The 18,896-nt window shown below is 37.2% G+C and overlaps 1 protein-coding gene across 1 annotated transcript in view; it reads left to right on the top strand.

The window, feature by feature from the left end:
* Window positions 1–18,896, top strand: part of LOC126336517 (probable ATP-dependent RNA helicase DDX46) — a 140,286-nt gene that overhangs the window by 106,462 nt on the left and 14,928 nt on the right. The window contains exons 13-17 of the mRNA XM_050000300.1: window positions 7,524–7,643; window positions 7,732–8,120; window positions 12,636–12,786; window positions 16,128–16,239; window positions 16,452–16,577. Coding sequence (XP_049856257.1) covers window positions 7,524–7,643; window positions 7,732–8,120; window positions 12,636–12,786; window positions 16,128–16,239; window positions 16,452–16,577 — 898 coding nt within the window. The remainder of the gene's footprint in view (window positions 1–7,523; window positions 7,644–7,731; window positions 8,121–12,635; window positions 12,787–16,127; window positions 16,240–16,451; window positions 16,578–18,896) is intronic.

Below are 18,896 nucleotides of genomic sequence, written 5' to 3'. Positions count from 1 at the left end.
TCATGTTTTTTGCACTTTTTTTCCTTCATGATGTATGTTACGAAAACAAATGTCTGTCATTCAACCATGGAAGAAGTTCGCCATTGCAGTAATACAACTGTCAAAATTGGAGATTGTTGTCATTAGATAAATTTGTTTTGAAGACTGATTTTTTTCAATTGACAATATAAGAAGAAACCAGTTAGAGAGAAATTATTTAATTCAATGCAGAGTATGCATTCCACCAGAAGTACAACTGCATACTGAAACCCAGGAGAGCCTGAGTAGATATTGAAAGGATGGAGTCACTCTGTGAAGTGTGCTTGGAGATTACAGTTGGTTGTGCTTTACCTGTAAAAGACCGAGATATACTTTCGAGCCCTATTCCAGTACACTGTTCTGATTTGGCACACACAATCAAACTACTGGTTTCCATGTCTGCGATGCATGATAAGCATATGATTTCATGAACTACTCTGCAGCAAAGGGCCACATTTGCTAAGAGAGGGTGCGGTGTGTGTAAGACAGAAATGAGATTGCTTTCATCCCAGAGGAATGGATTGAACATAAAGAGATAGTTGAGGGATCTACAGTTCTCAAGTGGTTATTATAAAAGTGTAATATCAAGGAAGAAAACTTTGTTTTAAGAAATGTAATGCAGGGTTGAATGACGAAAAATTTCAAAATGTGACCATATAGTTATATGTTCCATAGATCATTTGAACATTTCTTTTATTAAAATGATATGGAATGAGTTAGTTTACAAGATATGTGTACATGATTAGTGTTAAAATTAATAAAAACATTATCATTTTATCCCTACTCATGCAACTATTCATGAAAACAATTTTTTCAAAGCTGTATACCAGTTTTAAGTAGAAATTCATCAATGGAATAGAAGGAGTTTTGCAGGAGAAATGATTTTAAATTATATTTTAATCTTGCTTTGGTACCTGTCAACAGACATTTTATGTTATTTGGCAAATAATCAGAAATTTTTTATTGCTGCATACTGAACTGTGAGCCGCTGACAGTGTTATCAATTTGTAATAAGTCATTTTTCCCCTCTAGTGTTGCAGGTATGTACATCACTGTTCTTCTCAAGTTCTCATTGATTGTTTTTGACGAATTTCATTAGTGAAAATATGTACTATGATGGCGCAGTTAAAACGCCTAGATCCTTGAAGAGATACCTACATGATGTCCATGGATGAACACCACAAATTATTCTTGCTGCTCACTTTTGTGCAGTCAATACTTTCTTTCTAAGTAATGAGTTATCCCAAAAAATTATTCCATACATTACTTTGCGGAAATAAACAAAATTTGTCAAGAGGATGATACATTTGTTTCCAAAATTTGCAGTTATACAAAGATAAAAAATAGCTAAACTTAATAGTTTGAGAGGCTCAGTATCACACTTCTTCCATTCCAAGTTTTCATCAATATGTACATCCAAAAATATGGAGCATTCTACTCAACTTTGTGATTCCTGCTCATGTGCTACACCAATTGTTGGTACGACTCTATTTGTTTTCTGCAAAAAGTTCCAATTTTACTTGTTGAATGTTAAGTGGAAGGTGATATACGTATATAAGGAATACGGGTGGACCCAAACATGAACTCTGTGGGAGTCCCTTTGTTACTTTACCCCAGTCACTAAAATTTTCTGTCTTTCTGACATTGAGTTATTCAGCACAACCTTTTGCATTCCATTTGTCAAGTATGACTCAAACCAGATGTGTGAAAAGCCATCATTTCCATAAAACTTGAGTTTTTCTAAGAAAGTATCATGATCCACACAACTGAAGGCTACGGAGAGATCACAAAAAATGCCAACTGGTGATTCTTAGTTGAACAATGTTTCTAGAATTTAAACTGTGATATGCTAAGTAAATTGTTTCCACTTAAATATGTAACTACTTTTGAGTACATTACTGTTTTGAATATTTTGAAAAAAGATGTCAGTAAAGAAACTGGATGATAATTGTCTTTACTTCACATATCACAATTTGGGTTCCAGAAAGGTTGCTCAGTTGAGAATCTATTTATAGATTCACACATCAAATACTACTAGCCTTAAATAATAACATATCACAAGTTGGCATTTTTTGTGGTCTCTCTATAGCTTGCAATTGTGTAGATCATCATACTTTCATACAAAAACTTAAGTTTTATGGAAATGATGGCTTGTCGCCTTTCTTGCGAAGTGGTTTAATAATTGCATATTTTAACCTGTCTGGAAAAATTCCCTGTGTCAGTGATGCATTGCATTTTCACTAAGGACATTACTTATTAAGGTGCAAAAACTTTTCAGAATTCTTGTTTGAAATTCCATCAACCCTGCAAGAGCTTTTGTTTTGTAGAATTCTTGTGACTGTACTAATTTCAATGAAGGACGTTGTTGGTACTTTTCTTGTTGCTTAAGTTTTGTGGAATGACTTTTTTAATATATTCTCTTGCCTCTTCAACTGAACCATTTAATCTTGTATTTGCTGCTGCATTTAGAAAGTGGTTGTTAAAAGTACTTGCAGCTTGTGCATTATCAGTCTCTACATTGTCACTTACTGTAATTATTATTGAATCTTTTACACTGACTGGCTGTCTTATCTCACATTGGACAACATCCCGTATAGTTTTATTATATGAGTTATTTATTTCTCTCAGGACATGCTTACTTCTGGACATTGTAATGACTTTCCTTAAAATGCTGCAATATTTTTTTGTAGTATGCAAGTAACATCAGATCTTGCCTTACTCTAGGCTTTACATGAATTTTCCTCTTCCTCTTACATGAGGATTTAACTCCCTGGGTTATTCATTGCTGACTTGTTTTTTTAATGGGTCTTTTGGGTAATTTTTAAGAAAAGGAAGTTTCAGATTTTGTTACAAATTGACTATGGAATAAACTGAATGTGACATTAGCATCTCTTGCAACATATCTTCGTCCTATACCACCTCTTTTTGCTTACTCTTAAAACATTGTCTCTTGTTCTCTGCTTTATAGGAACTGCCTCCAGGTTGTAATGCACCATACTGTTCATTTCCAGCAATTGTGCTTCGTGATCAGATAGTCCATTAGCAATTGGACACACACTAATTGTTGCAGCCTGAGCACTGTCTTTAAAAATGTTATCAATAAGAGTTGTACTGTTTTACTGCAGAGGAGTTGGAAAAGTGATTACTGAAATTGGATCGAAACACACAAATAATAATTCTAGTTCATTTATCCTGTCCATAACTTTTAAGATATCTACATTGAAATCTCAACAAACTATTAACTTTTTCTTCTTGTCTGACAGGCTGCTCAGTAATGCCTCTAGATTTCTTATAAGTAGCTGAAAGGTTCCCAGAGACAATCTGTAGACTGTTAACATTTATCAGAGAAGTGTTCTGCAGTAACAGCTCACAATTACCTGCTTCTAGGTTCTGATCAACATGAAAACTATTTCTTTCAATATTTTTGAATTTGTGTTCAACTTTCACGTATGTTGCTACTCCTCCTTTTTCCATGTAACTCTCCACAAAAATTATTGAACTCTGTAATTGCTGATATTTAATTTCTACATCCCTGTGGCTACATGGCATTCAAAGAGGCACAGAACATCTATCCCTTCCAAATTTTTCATAGCTCCTAACTATACAGTAAGCTCATCTATCTTGTTTTACAATCCTCTAATGATCTGATGAAACAAATTAATTTTACGTTTCTGGAAACTGTTGCACATATTATGGTGTTACACTTCTCAAATTTCTTTTAATACTCCCAATCTCTAACAAGACTCTAACCTCAAAGATGTGTCCCTTTGATTCAAGTAATCACAGGGGTTTGTCTTGTGTGCTTGTGGCTTCTCTCACACACTCTGCAAGATGTTCAACTAATCTTTCCTTTGCCCTCCTATTTAGGCGCAGTCCATGATTAGTGTATCCTCATTTACCAGTTGCAGCAATGGACATGGCACAGATATGAGACTTTTTCCAGCCAAAAGTAACTTGCTCAGCTCTTTGTTCACACAGCTCACAGCTGTGTTAACCCAGGTCTGATCATGTCACTGCAAAACTTCAACAAACCCACATTAGTGTGTGCTGTTCCTGCTTCTATTTTCTCCAGGTCACCTTTAATGCTATAGTCTAAGTTGCTAGTCAAGCTGTTTCCTGGTTCTCCTGCAATAGATTGCTTATCATTGCCATCAAAATCTCTACACAAGGTCCCTATGTTCTCTTTCACCTGGCTAAGTTTGGCTACATTTCGTGGCACTTGTTACCTGGTATTCTATGCCTAGCCTTTCCTGCAGCAGTTAGCCTATTCCTCTCCTGTGAATGCTCCCTAGAAGCAAGACTTCTTTCTATGTGACTTTTCTACCGAACTAGCTTTAAAGTCATTTCTACAAGTCTACTGTACTGTATTAAGCTCAAACACTGGTTGAAGCACTTCACCTATTTCAGGTAACAAGTTAAACTAATTGCTAACCAGAATTTGAAATGTGATTTCTTAAGTTTTCTCCTTTTGCTATTACTTGTTGTCTTTTCTCAGCTTCCATTGTCTTTTGCCTCTTTCAGCCTATTTAATTCAAAATATGCCATTTGTGATTCTGCCTGGACGGCACAAATCTTTTTTTCCCTTTTCCACAATTTCAGGGGGAGCGGATACCAATACCAAGTTCCCAAGTGCACCTGAAGACAGTAGAATGACTTGGATAGATTACTAAATAAAAATTTGGTGTAAGAATAAACACAACTAAGATGAGCAATGAAGATTGGTGGAAAGGCAATTAGTGATTTGCTGTATATCAGATATCAATATTCCTGAGTTTGTGAAAGATCCAATTATGATGGATTTCTAGCAAGTTAGATGTAGTAGGTATAATGAGTGGAAAGTATTGGGATGAACTAGCAAGAAAAGCAGAACTCCATCAAGCTGGATGAAAAAGTTGAAAAAGAAAGAAAAATGTTTCATCAGCTTTGCTGCTTAAACTTCAATCTGTAGGCCTTGATAACATTGCAGTCCAGCACCCCCAACCCCCCATCCCACCTCCCAAAAAGCTTTCCCCATCTCCTCCTGCCACTCTTCTTTGCTGCAGCGCAACGTCTTTCATCTTTCTGTGAACATCAAAAGTACTCAAACTGGTGACAGAGTGCCCTGAAGCAATGTACAAGGTGTGTCTATAGGACTAGTCATTATTCAGGGATATGGCAGGAACAATCATTGAAAGCAAAAAAGTACAGTAAACATAGGCAGTAAAATGCATACCTTAACGGCTAATAGAACTTCTTAAATAGAAGAGTTTCGCAGTAGCAGTGATGAACACGTGCTCATAGCTCACAAGTTATGCACTTCAGTAGCGTCCATGTTTACTAGACTTTTCTGCTTCAAATGATCGTCCCTATTGTATTCCTGAATATTGACCAGTGATCTTGTGACATCCTGTATAATGTTCCTCAGTTGAGAAAAGGTGTAAGAAACTAATTGCACTACATATATTAATGGGGCACATAGAGCAGGTGTCTTACACTCATACATGTGAAGTTCTAGCTGCAATTATTAAATGAAGAAAAATTCATACATCAAATATCTGTTCTGTATTATCACATTGAGTTTTCACAAGTTAATGGCATTTCTGTAGACATCATCCACATCTGATCACAAACATTAATTCAGTTCTTCATAAAACAATTATTACTCAATCTCCAAAAAGGTGATTAGTGCTCTGGGTACACGACTTTAAACCACAACAACTGACCACGGACTGCCCAAGACTCGTGCTTGAAAATCCTCCTGATTGACCAAATAACACAGTAGCCAACCAGCACCCTGTTTCAGTTTACATAACCTGGTACTTCCCTTCTTTCAACCAATCCCAGTTACTGAACGATGTGGGACAGTGGTTAGCACACTGGACACACTTATGACCGTCCTAATTTAGATTTTCTGTGAATTCCCTAAATCGCTTCAGGTGAATGCCGAGATGATTCCTTTGAAAGGGCATGGCTGATTTTCTTCCCCATCCTTCCCTAATCCGATGGGACCCATGACCTCACTGTTTGGTCCCCTGTCCCAAAACCAACCAACCAATCCCAGTTCTAAAATCAGTTTACAAAAAAATACAAACTAATACATTTGAAATTTAAAAAAAAATCAAATTAACCTATCTTTATACTGACCTGATGGACGGGAGGAAATAGTATATTTCTGAAGTACCGAAAACTGGCTAATTTACAAGTATCATGTTCCCCCATGTACGTGACTCACATGAGGGAAACACAGTCTGGTCCCCACAATCATTCACACTTAGTTATTAGCAATTTCAATGATCCATACACCGGATACATAATGCATTCACCACTTTATTGTCTCAGAAAATAGAACAGATGGAAATAATGTCATTCAACAGATAAAATAATGGTAACTGTCTGAAACTAATACTATTATGTAAATTTTAGCTTGCTCAATTAAAATTCTGTTTACTTGCTTATTTAATAATCAAGTATTTAGTTAAAGTTCTTCACTGACATTTACATACAACATATTAGACTGTCATGAAGTTATTTATCAAGGAAAGATTTTGAATGTATCAAAAGTTACTTTAGATATTAAACTGAAATTCATTCTGTCATGTACTATTAACATTACAAAAGGCTATACAAAGTTTAGTAACAATCAGTGTTTAATAATTCATGGTGATATATATAATAATTGATCTCTGTTATTTTCTCATGCACAACTTAGCTTGATGAGCTGGCTGATTCATGCGTAACACACATCACTTTCAGTGTTCGAAAGCATTCTCTAGGACTATGAGTCATTGCGTGTGGTAAAACACCTTCTGTTAGATTCACAGTATATTGCTAAGTTTTATCTTGTCTTCAGAATTCTGTTAGAATTATGCTGGCACAATTGGAACACTTCCCAGGGTAATAATGTACCTTTGCTTTCCTAGGTGGAGGGAAGTCAGAGTGTTTTCATTGCTTGTCCCAGTCTTTTCTTTCTGATTATTAGTGATGAATCCAACATTCCAGCTTAGTAACACATGAAAAATTCTTTTTGCTGATATTTTTACAGTAGTTTAGCATGCTATACTGATCCTAGAGTAAAGGCAACCACTCTTGTTTTTGTTGGATGATTTATGTTAAGGAATACACCATAACTCAAACTAACCTGAATAATTTGTTTCATTTTGTGGTTACCATTTGAAATATCATTTTCCGCTATTGTGTGGTCTTGTGTACTGAAAAATTTTTACTTACACATCTTCCAAGTAGCGTACATGCTGTCTTGTTTATGCCACAAATGACTGTTTTATCTTTTGCATTTCATAATTTTATTTACTAATACAAATTTATTTTTACATTTCTGAATTGGTGTTGCTATCTGCTGTTGTCTAACTATGCTCCATTTCTGTTCACTTGTTAATTCTCTGTTAATCTTCTGCATCACCCATTTTTTAAAAATTTTTTGTTACTTCCCAGTATTTTGTTGCATAGGTTCATTCCTCTTTTTTTATTTAAAGAAAAAAAACCTCTTCCATTGTTGTTCACATTTCCAGGTGATGAGAATAATTGAAAATATTCGACCAGATAGACAAACAGTTATGTTCAGTGCTACTTTTCCTCGACAAATGGAAGCATTGGCACGAAGAATACTCACAAAACCTGTTGAAGTTCAGGTATGTAAGACTGAGAGATCTTTGTAGCCCATTTTCAGGAATGTGTTGGCAGTTTTGTTGAGTATTTAAGCTTTGATGTTTATTTCAGGTTGGTGGTCGCAGTATAGTGTGTCGTGATGTTGAACAGCATGTGGTGATTTTGGATGAAGAACAAAAATTCCTCAAACTGTTGGAATTACTTGGGCATTACCAAGGACAGGGCAGTGTCATTGTTTTCGTTGATAAGCAAGAAAATGCTGATGCTTTATTAAAAGATCTGATGAAAGCATCATACAACTGTATGTCATTGCACGGTGGAATTGACCAGTTTGACCGAGACTCAACTATTGTGGACTTCAAAGCAGGGAAAGTCAAACTGCTTGTAGCAACATCAGTGGCTGCCAGAGGACTTGATGTCAAACATCTCATTCTTGTTGTTAATTATGATTGTCCAAATCATTATGAAGATTACGTACATCGTTGTGGACGAACAGGCAGGCAAGTTGACTAAATCAACATACGGTATTTGACATTTACTGAAAATATTTGTCTTAAATTGTAGGCAGTAAATGAAAATTCTATTGTATTTACATTTTATAACATAAAGGTGGGCACTTTCGCACTTAGAGCTGATTGTATAAAATTTGCTGGCTGGAGATTAATTTTGACCTTAGTACAGGAAATGGACCCAGTTCACAAATTTGCTATATTGTGCAACACCAAACTTGGATCAAATAAAAAAGATTAAGTTTTGATCTAAATCAGCAGGAAACATGTTTTGCCACACTGCTAAGTCAAATATTGATGTCATTACCACACTTTGACTGTAGATATTAATTGTACAGCATACATCTGCAATATTTATTATTGAAATTTTTGTATTGCAAAGGTGGAATAAAATAAGCAAAATATGGTTTGTGCTTCAGATTTCTCCACAGCTGGAACTTAATGATAGCTGCAAATCTTCCTAGGCCAGTATCCTGCAGCATAAAATATTAAAAGTTAATAGCAGTATGCAAATTGGCTTTATCCATAGGGTGATGCAACTGATTTGACTTCGAAGTCAAACTGTTGTATACAGTGAAATCATGTTAGGCTGTAAGTAGAATGCTGAGCATGATGCAGATATCTTCATGTTGTAGATTGTTGGCCACAGATTAGGCTGTTTTCTTTGTGGATGGAAGTTTCTGTGGGCGTCTGTGTTGAACAGGTGAGGTGGTGATGTCACAAGTATTGGAGACCAACCTCCATGAGCTGGTGAGGGTTCCAGTCTTATGCCCAAAGACATCAGTGAAATAGTAACATTTTATTATTGTGATTGATACAGTGAATAATGACTTCTTCGGTGCAGTGGAAATGGGCTGGGCTTCTTGCTCAGTTGTTGGTGAGGAATGCTAGACACAGTACTCTGACAGCTCATTTAGATTGCAGCTAGTCGGGCACACTGTCTGACACTAAGGCCGTGCAGGGTGTAGCAGCAGGGATTAGCAAGGCGGACCTAGGATGCACCCATGTGAGGTCTCAGTGCTCTCGAAGATGCACACTTAGGTGGAACCCCAGGGTTCTGTCAGCACACACGGCATAGAGCCAGGAAGGTGGTACTCAGGTGCCCACACACCGAGCAGTTGATGGCAGCTTGCAGTCATTTGGTTTGGCCCTTCATCAGAGGAAGGCCTAGTAGGTCTGCATCTTGTATCAGTCGCAAATGTGACCGATCAGTAATGGAAGTGTGGAGCAGTGAAGTCCAACCACTGCCTGCAGGTAGCAGTATCATAGTTGAAGTCTTCAGAAGGCAGCAAGCAACTCATCATGGTTCACCAGCAGAGTTAAACTGAACTAGTGAGACTGTCATTTTATCACGATAGTTGATGCAGATGGAATGACCGGACACTGAGGATGAGATGTCTGAAACGGGGTATTTAAAGTCAGACATTATGTCAGTGTAGCAGATTATGTGGCCATTTGCACTTATTTAACTGGAGTGTCAGTGGTTCTGTTTGCACTGTGGTGTCTGACTTACAGACAGTTTTCCCTGCTTGTGCATTTCTCAACAGTACTAGAATGCCTTGGAGCAGTGTAGGTCAGATGTTGCATGTTGATACTCTGTATTGTAGAGTTTGCAGTGTGTTGTAGAGTTTGCAGAATGACATTCTAGGTGCTGTCACACTGCTCCTTATTATGGCTCTGCTCGCTGTGTGGTAATGAGTTAATGAGTGTTGCCCTGCTTTTACAATATTGGCACTCTTCACATACTCTAGATTATAATTGTGACACCCTGTCTGAATTGGGTGAGGTTCTTTAAACATTTGTGTTGAGCAATTGCTTTCAAAGTTTATTAGTGCACTGGGAACAAGGTTGCTGTGCAGCAGAACATTTGACTTGCATAGAACTTAATATCAATTGCTTTTCAAGCCTAGATAGCTTTTTTGTAAGAAATGTTCAATCATTATTATCTGCTTTTGAACTGATTATCGCAGATATTTCAAAAAAAAATTTTTTTTTGTGCTCTAATGCTAGGTGTCATGCCACATGAATTATGAGTCTTCTTCAAGAATTTTTATGAGAACAGTTGTTCTCCCCTCATTACTTAGTCTTCAATAATTTCCTTAACCTAAGCTTGAAGGCCGAAAAAATTATTTCAAAATTCAGTAGTGTGGAAGTAATGTATTCATGTATTTACTTGCCACTTTTTGTTTCAACACCCCACTTCTTTATTATTTACTTCTTTTCAACTTGAACTAAACAAAATTTGTTCTTCATATTGCAACTAGGTTGTGAACCTATAACTGCAGTTGAAATTGAGCTGGTCTGTGATATATGCTCGTCAGAGTTGATATCAGTTCATGGCTAAATAATCTGTGACCAGTGTTTATACAATGAAGAGTACGTTGTTCAGTTTAATCAGAGTTCAGTTTTTGTACAGTAGAAGTTGTTTACATCATTTTAGTTCATTATTGGAGCCCTTTACAATAAAGTTGTCTTTTTCTTACACTGTTTTTCGCTGTTGGGCACCACCACCCTAAGGAACTTTCACCACTGTGATAAACAGCCAACATCACATCTGCATCTAACCCCCCTGACTACTATTGAGCAATAATTAACAGTGAATAGTGTAGAGGAATTATCATTGTTGTGTATTATGTGTATACCACATTTATTGCAATGATGTGAATATTATAACAGCAATGGCAGTAGGAAACAGTAAAAAAGAGATCATTTCAACTTATCTTGTTGTTGCATCAGTGTCTGCAGGCACCTAAATTCCATGAAAGTACTTAAAAGACTGAGGTTTGGGCTTGTTGCTATGAAAGACTGAAATACTTGTCTTAGGACTCCACTTTTTTTTATGAACTTTGCTGCCACATCCATGAAGTCCATAACTCTTTTCATTTGAAGTTTCCAATATCTTGAAATTCACATATTAACAGCAAACATGGCTATAACAAGTCTATTACATTGCCAACACAGTCTGAGTAGAAATTCAGGTGTTATTGCAGAATATAATTTGTATTAATATTTATAATTATTATTTTAAACAATTCTGTTTTAATTGAATGAAAGAATCTCTGAATGACTAACATTGTCTTCTGAGTAGATGCAAAATGCTCAAATAAATTTTTGGATAGGAAAAAGGAAAACTAATAACTGATAATAATACGGATACAACAAGCTCGCCTGAAAAAGCCGAGATATGTACAAATTTACACAAAATGATACCAGTAATTTCAGTTGAGAAAACGGGTATCGATGGATGCATTATAGATTATGAAGCATCAATCCTGGGTCATTGCATGCAGTTCATCTAAATGTAATTACAAAAATGAACAGCTATCTGACACTGAATCTGTCAGTTCAGAACTGGCAGTGATACTATTTGTTCAAAATAAGTAGTATTATTAACAGTGACTGAGTCCTGTTTTTTACTTTTTTGTAAGAATTTATCTGTATTGCTACAATTTGTATGTACAACAAGTGGTGGTAAGTGTGTAGGGTGTAATCCATAGAAAGCAGGTGTTTCTGGATGGTACAGCTGCTCGCCGCTTGTTTTTGTTCAGAATTAAATCGGATAGTGATTTACTTCACTGTTGTCCTACCATCTGTTATGATGTTTGGTAATCACTGGTGGCCCCTGTCATCAGCGTGTTCTTCTCCACAGCAGGTGACCCAGGCAGTAGTCATGAGGTTGGTGGCACTGTGATTGAAACACTGGAGCCACACTTGAGAGAAGTTGGGTTTAAATTTCCATCCATCCATTTTAATTTTAAGATTTTTTTCTGCTTTTCCTAAATTACTTTTGACAAATGCCAGGATGATTTCTTTGGAAAATAATGTTAAACATATGACTTGTTCTTCCTTTTTCTCCCAGTGGTGCCAGCTTTTCCTGAAACTAGGTACTTGTCCTATACCCTTGATATAATGCATATGAGAAGCTCAGTGTCTTTCGACCTCAGGGCTGGAGTACACTGGGGGTACCCGTTATCTGGCACTAGTCACGTGACACATCGAACTATTCTATTTTTTATGTCAGCAGGATCCCATTGTCTTCAGCATAACAGTTCTATTTAATTGCTAAAGAGTATATTTGAAATCAGCTACCTAATTCTTATGGAAAAACGTACTGTTTCAGTATCTACAACAGAAAGACTTTATATCAACATCAGCTTCTCAGGCAGCAATAATATTTAACTGTGAACTGGTATGAATAACAGCTTTTGATGTTGATTGCTAGGGATTTTGAATTGTTTCTTCCAGTGCTTACTGTATTCATTACACAAAATGAGTCTATAATTTCTTGGTGTTTTGTTGTTTGTGGTGTAGTTTATTTGCCAAAGTGATATTACTCAAATTATAATTACTTCCGTTTAACATTTGCGTACAATTTCATAATGTAGGAAACACGAAGTGTGATAGTACCAACCAGTTATCTTTGTCATGTATTTGTTCCACATTGCTTTATTTATTACAGGAGAGAAGCTGTATAATACTTGAGTAACCATGAATTTTGTTTTACAGAGCTGGTAATAAAGGCTATGCATACACATTCATAACACCAGAGCAGGAACGCAATGCCGGTGACATAATTCGTGCATTTGAATTGTCTCAGGTCCCTGTGCCTGACCCATTACGGATATTGTGGGACAGATACAGAGCTAGACAAGCTGCCGTAAGTATAGTTTTCTGCAGTTTATAGAAATAAGTAACTACAGAGCTTGGTATTAAAGTAGGCTTGTGGAATGTAATAGCTGAGGCTGATTAGGGGGGTTAACTGTACTAACATTATGACAATCTTTTTCTTTTTCATATATTTTTCTCCTGTGACCGGATCTTTTTACAGCTCTTTACTTTGTAATTTGAGGTAATTCAGGCAACCAGTCTCTTATTGTGTTCATTGGTATCTGTGTTTTGACTTAGTCCCATGTGCTGTGTTTAAGATGTTTTAGCTGTTCTTAAAAGTAAATGCTTCCCTGTGTTTATTTCAAGGGTAGGGCAGGAGAACAAAACATATAAATACATTAACAAATGACCAATATGACAGGGGTGCCTGAAATTTTCATTTTAGACATACACTTCCCCTCTGTGACTATAAAGCAGAGTAGTGTGTCTCGTGCTTTCATTCATTAAGAAGCTAGTTTGTCACTAAACATTTTTGCAAATACACCCGATGTTGGCATGCATCAGCATCATTATCTTGACAGAAACTACAGCCTCCCAGACCAAACAAGATGACACTTATTAAAGCTCTGGATTGTATTCAGGAAAAGGGGAGTTCAAATCAGAGTCCAAGTTAAGGTTTTTCATAGTTTCGCTAAATCACTTGACGTGGTTGCCTAATGGTTTTTGTGAGAAGGCCATAGGAAAACATTTTCTGCTGCTGTTCATTCATGATTTTCTTCTCATGTTATGGTTGCAAAGATACTGCATTTTGCAGTTAAGAAGAAAAAAATAAGAATGTTGTGTCATATCATGCATAGTCAATTAGATATGGAGCACAAAATTGGAGTACACAGAAGCGTCCAATTCCACCCATGTGCTGTGACCCATGACAATTTACAACAGCTCCCATATCACACCTATGACGTCATTACGTAAACATGACAACAAACATTAAAATAGCTCGAAAAACAATCAAACACATATTCCTCCAAAAATATAATGAAACTAACGGGACAAGCGGGGTAAATTGGGTTTTTTTTGTGTGGGGACAAACTAAAAATAAACACATGCCACTAGACCAAACGAGAAAAACGATAAAATAAAACAACCACAACCTTCCCAAAATCAACTAAAACCCATATCTACAATTCATACAACTTAAAACTACAACCACCTCTGCAGTCACTGCTACCTAAAAAAAACACACACACCAGACAACAACAAAATCGGAATCGAACTCTTCCCACGACCTACATATGAGTCAGCAACAACTCACAATACCAAACCACCCACAACTACAACCACCCATTGGAATCAAATACTCCAAGTCACCCTCACAGATCAACAGCTCACAAAACCAACTCACCAATACCAGCAACAAACAGCCCTTAAGAAAACCCTAAAAATACAATAACCCTCAGGGACACCCTTCCGCCAACAGTACTCATCTTAATGACCCTGAAAGTTGGAAGAGTGCCTCGATTTAACAGCCCCTCAAACCCCTCTGTAGTATTTGTACAGGCCCCAACTCTCATACTTCTTAAACTCAATGTTGTGTTTAACTACTAAGTAATGGTAACCCTCCTGACCCAACCCACTGTAAGAAGCAAACCCATCAGAAACTACAGTGCTCCCCTGTTTTACATACACCTGAATTAACTCCGCTAACCCCCTCTTTGTACGCCGTTCAACAACCCTAAAAACACATTCAGAATACCCAGACCCCTATCCCACAGCCCCCCACTCCCATACTTCCTCCTACCAAACTGCGACTCGTCAACCTCAACAATTACTTCAGGCCCACCCAACTTACCCCTGTACTTAATATATTCCGAACAAACCTCACGACAAAAAGAATACCAGTCAAGTACCGTCCGCTCACTCACACCCACCTCATGTGCGCAAGAACTGTGAGAGGACTGATAACAAAAATGATAACACATCAAGACAATTTCACGCATGTCCAACCTAGACTTCTTGAACCAGATACCCTGGCTTATGGAGCATCAAACGTTATCACACTAGCACTTCCACATGTAGCCATCCCTGGTCCATGATGCTTTAACTTTCATTAGTGTCATATTTTCCCCGCATACAGCACACTTCACCAACTCGGCCAGCAGACCAAAAAGCTGGAGGAATTTGATAAGCAACATTGGACTGTTGCCGATCATGCCCCACAACTGAAAACTGTTGATTTTGTTGGTCATATCCATTCCTAACAACGACATAATAAAAGTAATCTAAATAATTAAGACACAACAAACCAAACACTACACTACATTAGCTTAAAAAACCAAAAACTAAACCGGCAACCCACTGGAAAATATTCCCCTATGCAGTCGGTAACCACTGGCACAAAACCTGTCAATGTCAACAACTCAGATGAACCCAATACGACACACAACATACAACCCACAAACACCACTAGAGAGCTCCACCAACCACAACCATACACCACCTACAAACACATCACAAATGCACACTAAACCAATAACAAAACCAAAGGCACAACCCACAAACACACCACCAGAGAGCACCACCAACAGCACAACAAGACATCTACAAACACACGATACTCACAAACTAAACTTCATGACGTCACACACCACAACAGCCTTATGTCATGGGTCAAAGCCGACGGGTGGAATCGGACGCCTCTGATCACCCCAAAATTGGACTTGACAAAGGCAAAGAAAATAGCCATGCATTGTTATAGGTTGTCACAATATTCATCTCAAATGTTTTTAGAATAGCATGGAACTTCTAAGACTGGATGCTATCTTGTGTAACTTCTCTATGGCAGATTTGGTTTCTTCACTAGTCTCAGTGAAGATAGCAAGGCCATCAGCAAAAGACAGGCCCTTTGCTTCGATTCTCTGTCCCCAGGTTCCAATGTTTATTCCCTCAATTTCGTTTGCCCATTCTCTGATGACTTTGTGTAACACTGTGTTAAACAGAAGCAGGGACATGCCGTCTCCTTGACGAACTCCTGTATGTTCTTCAGAAGGCTCATATATTTCACTAAGAATAAGAAATCCACTCAGGCTGTCGTGTCTGTGAGAGTGTGGCAGATTTGTTCTGTAGCCTTTCTGTCTACCCTAAGCTCTTCTGAACTGCGCAAAATGTTATGTTTGTCCTTAAAGTTGAAAAAGGTGACAAATGTTTTGGTACTTTGAAGTATCCTTAATATTGCCTTCAGACACGAAATCTGCTCAGCACACAGTCTCCCTTTCCTGAAGCCTGGTCTAATTACCCAGCATGTGTGTCTAACTTGTACATGTATTGGCTTTTGTTCTGTTTCTATGTGAGCTACCTGCAATTTGCTGTAAGAAATGTTTGCTGTTCCAGGAGGGCAAAAAAGTACACACAGGTGGTGGATTCAGTGGAAAAGGCTTCAAATTTGATGAGGCAGAAGCCCAGTTGGTCAGTGAAAAAAAGAAATTCCAAAAAGCAGCACTGGGTAAGTAGTTTATTCTCTTTATAAATGTTTTGATCTCAACAGCCCTCATTATCAGTGGACATATTGTGTTCTATCCAGATCTAAATAAATCAGTCTGTATCAATGTAGAAAAATATTCTCCTTGATATCATGATATTAAGTGGCTGTATTTGTGTAAGTTGTAGCAGCAATCCTTGGAGCATTAGTAATTGTATGTTTGGTTTATGTTCTAGGTCTGCAGGATTCCGATGATGAAGATTTGGAGAATGATATAGATCAGCAAATAGAAAATATGCTTGCGCCCAAGAGAACTGTCAAAGAAATTAAAGCCCCAATTGGTGTAACTCCAGGGGCTGGAGGTGAGTTACTGATTTTGTTCCTTCTTTTCAGATTACTCTCTTCTTCTGTGACTTAAAATATAACTTTCAACATTTTAAAGAACATAGTTCTTATTATAGGAAACAGCAATTTATAATTATTATAAATAAACTGGAAGCAGTCTTGATCACATAAATTTTTTATTGTGGTGACTGGTTTCAATCTTATTATAAGATCATCTTCAGACCTACAATGAACAAGAATCCTTATAAAGGACGAAATCGTATATTGATAAAACAGTAAACAACGCTGATATACCATAGGTATCTGCTGGAGGTGGTGGTACATGGCAACACTCTTGCTTTTGGCTGGTGGTGTACTGCAACGTGAGATACACTAGCTGCTAATTAGAAGCCCCACCCACCGTCTCCGGCATAATGTCATGGATAGCCAATCACGTAAGTTGCATTTCTGCCGCTTAAGAAAATAACATGTCAGTGGCAATTATGTCATTATTACCATATATAGAACTAATAAAACAAGTTAAAATCTTATAGCTTATAAAATGTAGTGCAAAAAAGGTAATTACTGCGATATAAATAGTGTGGCCCTCTATCATGTACTATTATTGACCAAAGCAAAGATGATAACAAGGAAGCCACTCGAGTAACCATGGCTACCTTCTCGTCTTACTAGGGCCAAAGAGGCTGTCTATGAGGAAAGTGTCCTGGTCACTCTAAGGTTGCCAGGGAGACCCAACGAAGGTTGATCAGTACACGATATGGGTTAGTGGTATGCATATGAGTTACTGCTACCATTAAAATTTTAATTAAAAGACATCTCATAAAAATAAATGTTACATCTAGAATGCGATATCAGTAATGGAATGTTACAGAAATTTATAAAGTAAGAGCTATATTATCGTTATGGTTGTTGGTCTGCGTAGAATGCAATGTGATGGCTATCATGAGCGTAAAATTAATGTCATTTTGTCCGCCCATGATGAGACCTTCCAGATAGTGGTTTTACCTATTCTTTATTGGCATGATGTCATTAATTTTACGCTCATGAAAGGCATCACGTTGCATTCTTTGCAGACCACCGACCATAATGGTAATATAGCTCTTACTTCATAAATTTCTGTAACAGTCCACAACTGATGTCGCATTCTAGATGTAACATTTATTTCGATGAGATGTCTTTTAATTAAAATTTTAATGGTAACAGTAACTCATGCCCATACCACTTACCCATATCATGTACTGATTGACCTTTGTTGGGTCTTCCTGGCAACCTTAAAGCAACCACAACGCCTTCCCCGTAGACAGCCTCTTTGGCCCTAATAAGACGAGTGGATGGCCATGGTTACTTGAGTGGTGTTCTTGTTATCATCTTTGCTTTGGTCGATAACAGTACATGTTATAGGGCCACACTATTTATGTCACAGTAATTATCTTTTTCACACTATATTTTATAAGCTATAAGATTTTAACTTGTTTTATAAGTTCTACAGATGGTAATAATGACTTAATTGTAACTACCACATTACTTTCTTAAGCGGCAGAAATGCAACTTACGTGATTGGCTATCCACGACATTATGTCGGAAACGAAGGGCGGGGCTTCAATTATTTAATTAGCAGCTGGCGTCTCTCACGTTGCAGTATACAACCAGCCACAAGCAAGAGGGTTGCCATGTGCCACCGCCCCCGGCAGATATCTATGGTATATCAACATTGTTTACTGTTTTATAAATATACGATTTCGTCCTTTATATATTTATAACGACTCTTGTTCATTGTAGGTCTGAAGATGATCTTATAATAAGATCGAAACTGGTCACTACATTAAAAAATTTATGCGATCGAGACAGCTTCCAGTTTATTTATAAAATATAACTGACGGTGATAGTCAACAAAGAGAAAAATGTGAGAGGGAAAGGAAAATAAGTGTGCACAACAGTACATGTGTTATTTACCATTACAAATATTCTTTTTCCATGTTTACTAGTTGGAAACCACTGCCATTTAGCTGTGTTTTGCTTTATGGTGCATTATATGCCTTCTTTATATTATCTGTTACATTTAACAAACAATCCTGTTGGAAGAACATCCACAACTGAGTATTGTAGCAGAGGTTGAAACCGCGCTTCAGTTGTAAATTACTTTATTTTCACACAACCGGTTTCAGACTGTTATAAGCCCATTCTCAGGTGTCATACTGGAAATAGCAAAAGACGGGAGATAATTTTCACACACTGCAACACATATAAAAAACAAATTTTTTCATAAAATTTTTTAAAAACTCTTAAAAAACATTTTGAAATCACCGGCCGGGCTCGTAGCTGTGAAACCTATGTCA

This window comes from Schistocerca gregaria, chromosome 2, assembly GCF_023897955.1.
Source record: "Schistocerca gregaria isolate iqSchGreg1 chromosome 2, iqSchGreg1.2, whole genome shotgun sequence".
NCBI classification, from domain to species: Eukaryota; Metazoa; Arthropoda; class Insecta; order Orthoptera; family Acrididae; genus Schistocerca; species Schistocerca gregaria.
The sequence above is the reverse complement of the archived record's forward strand: the minus strand, read 5'-3'. Positions and strand labels throughout refer to the sequence as shown.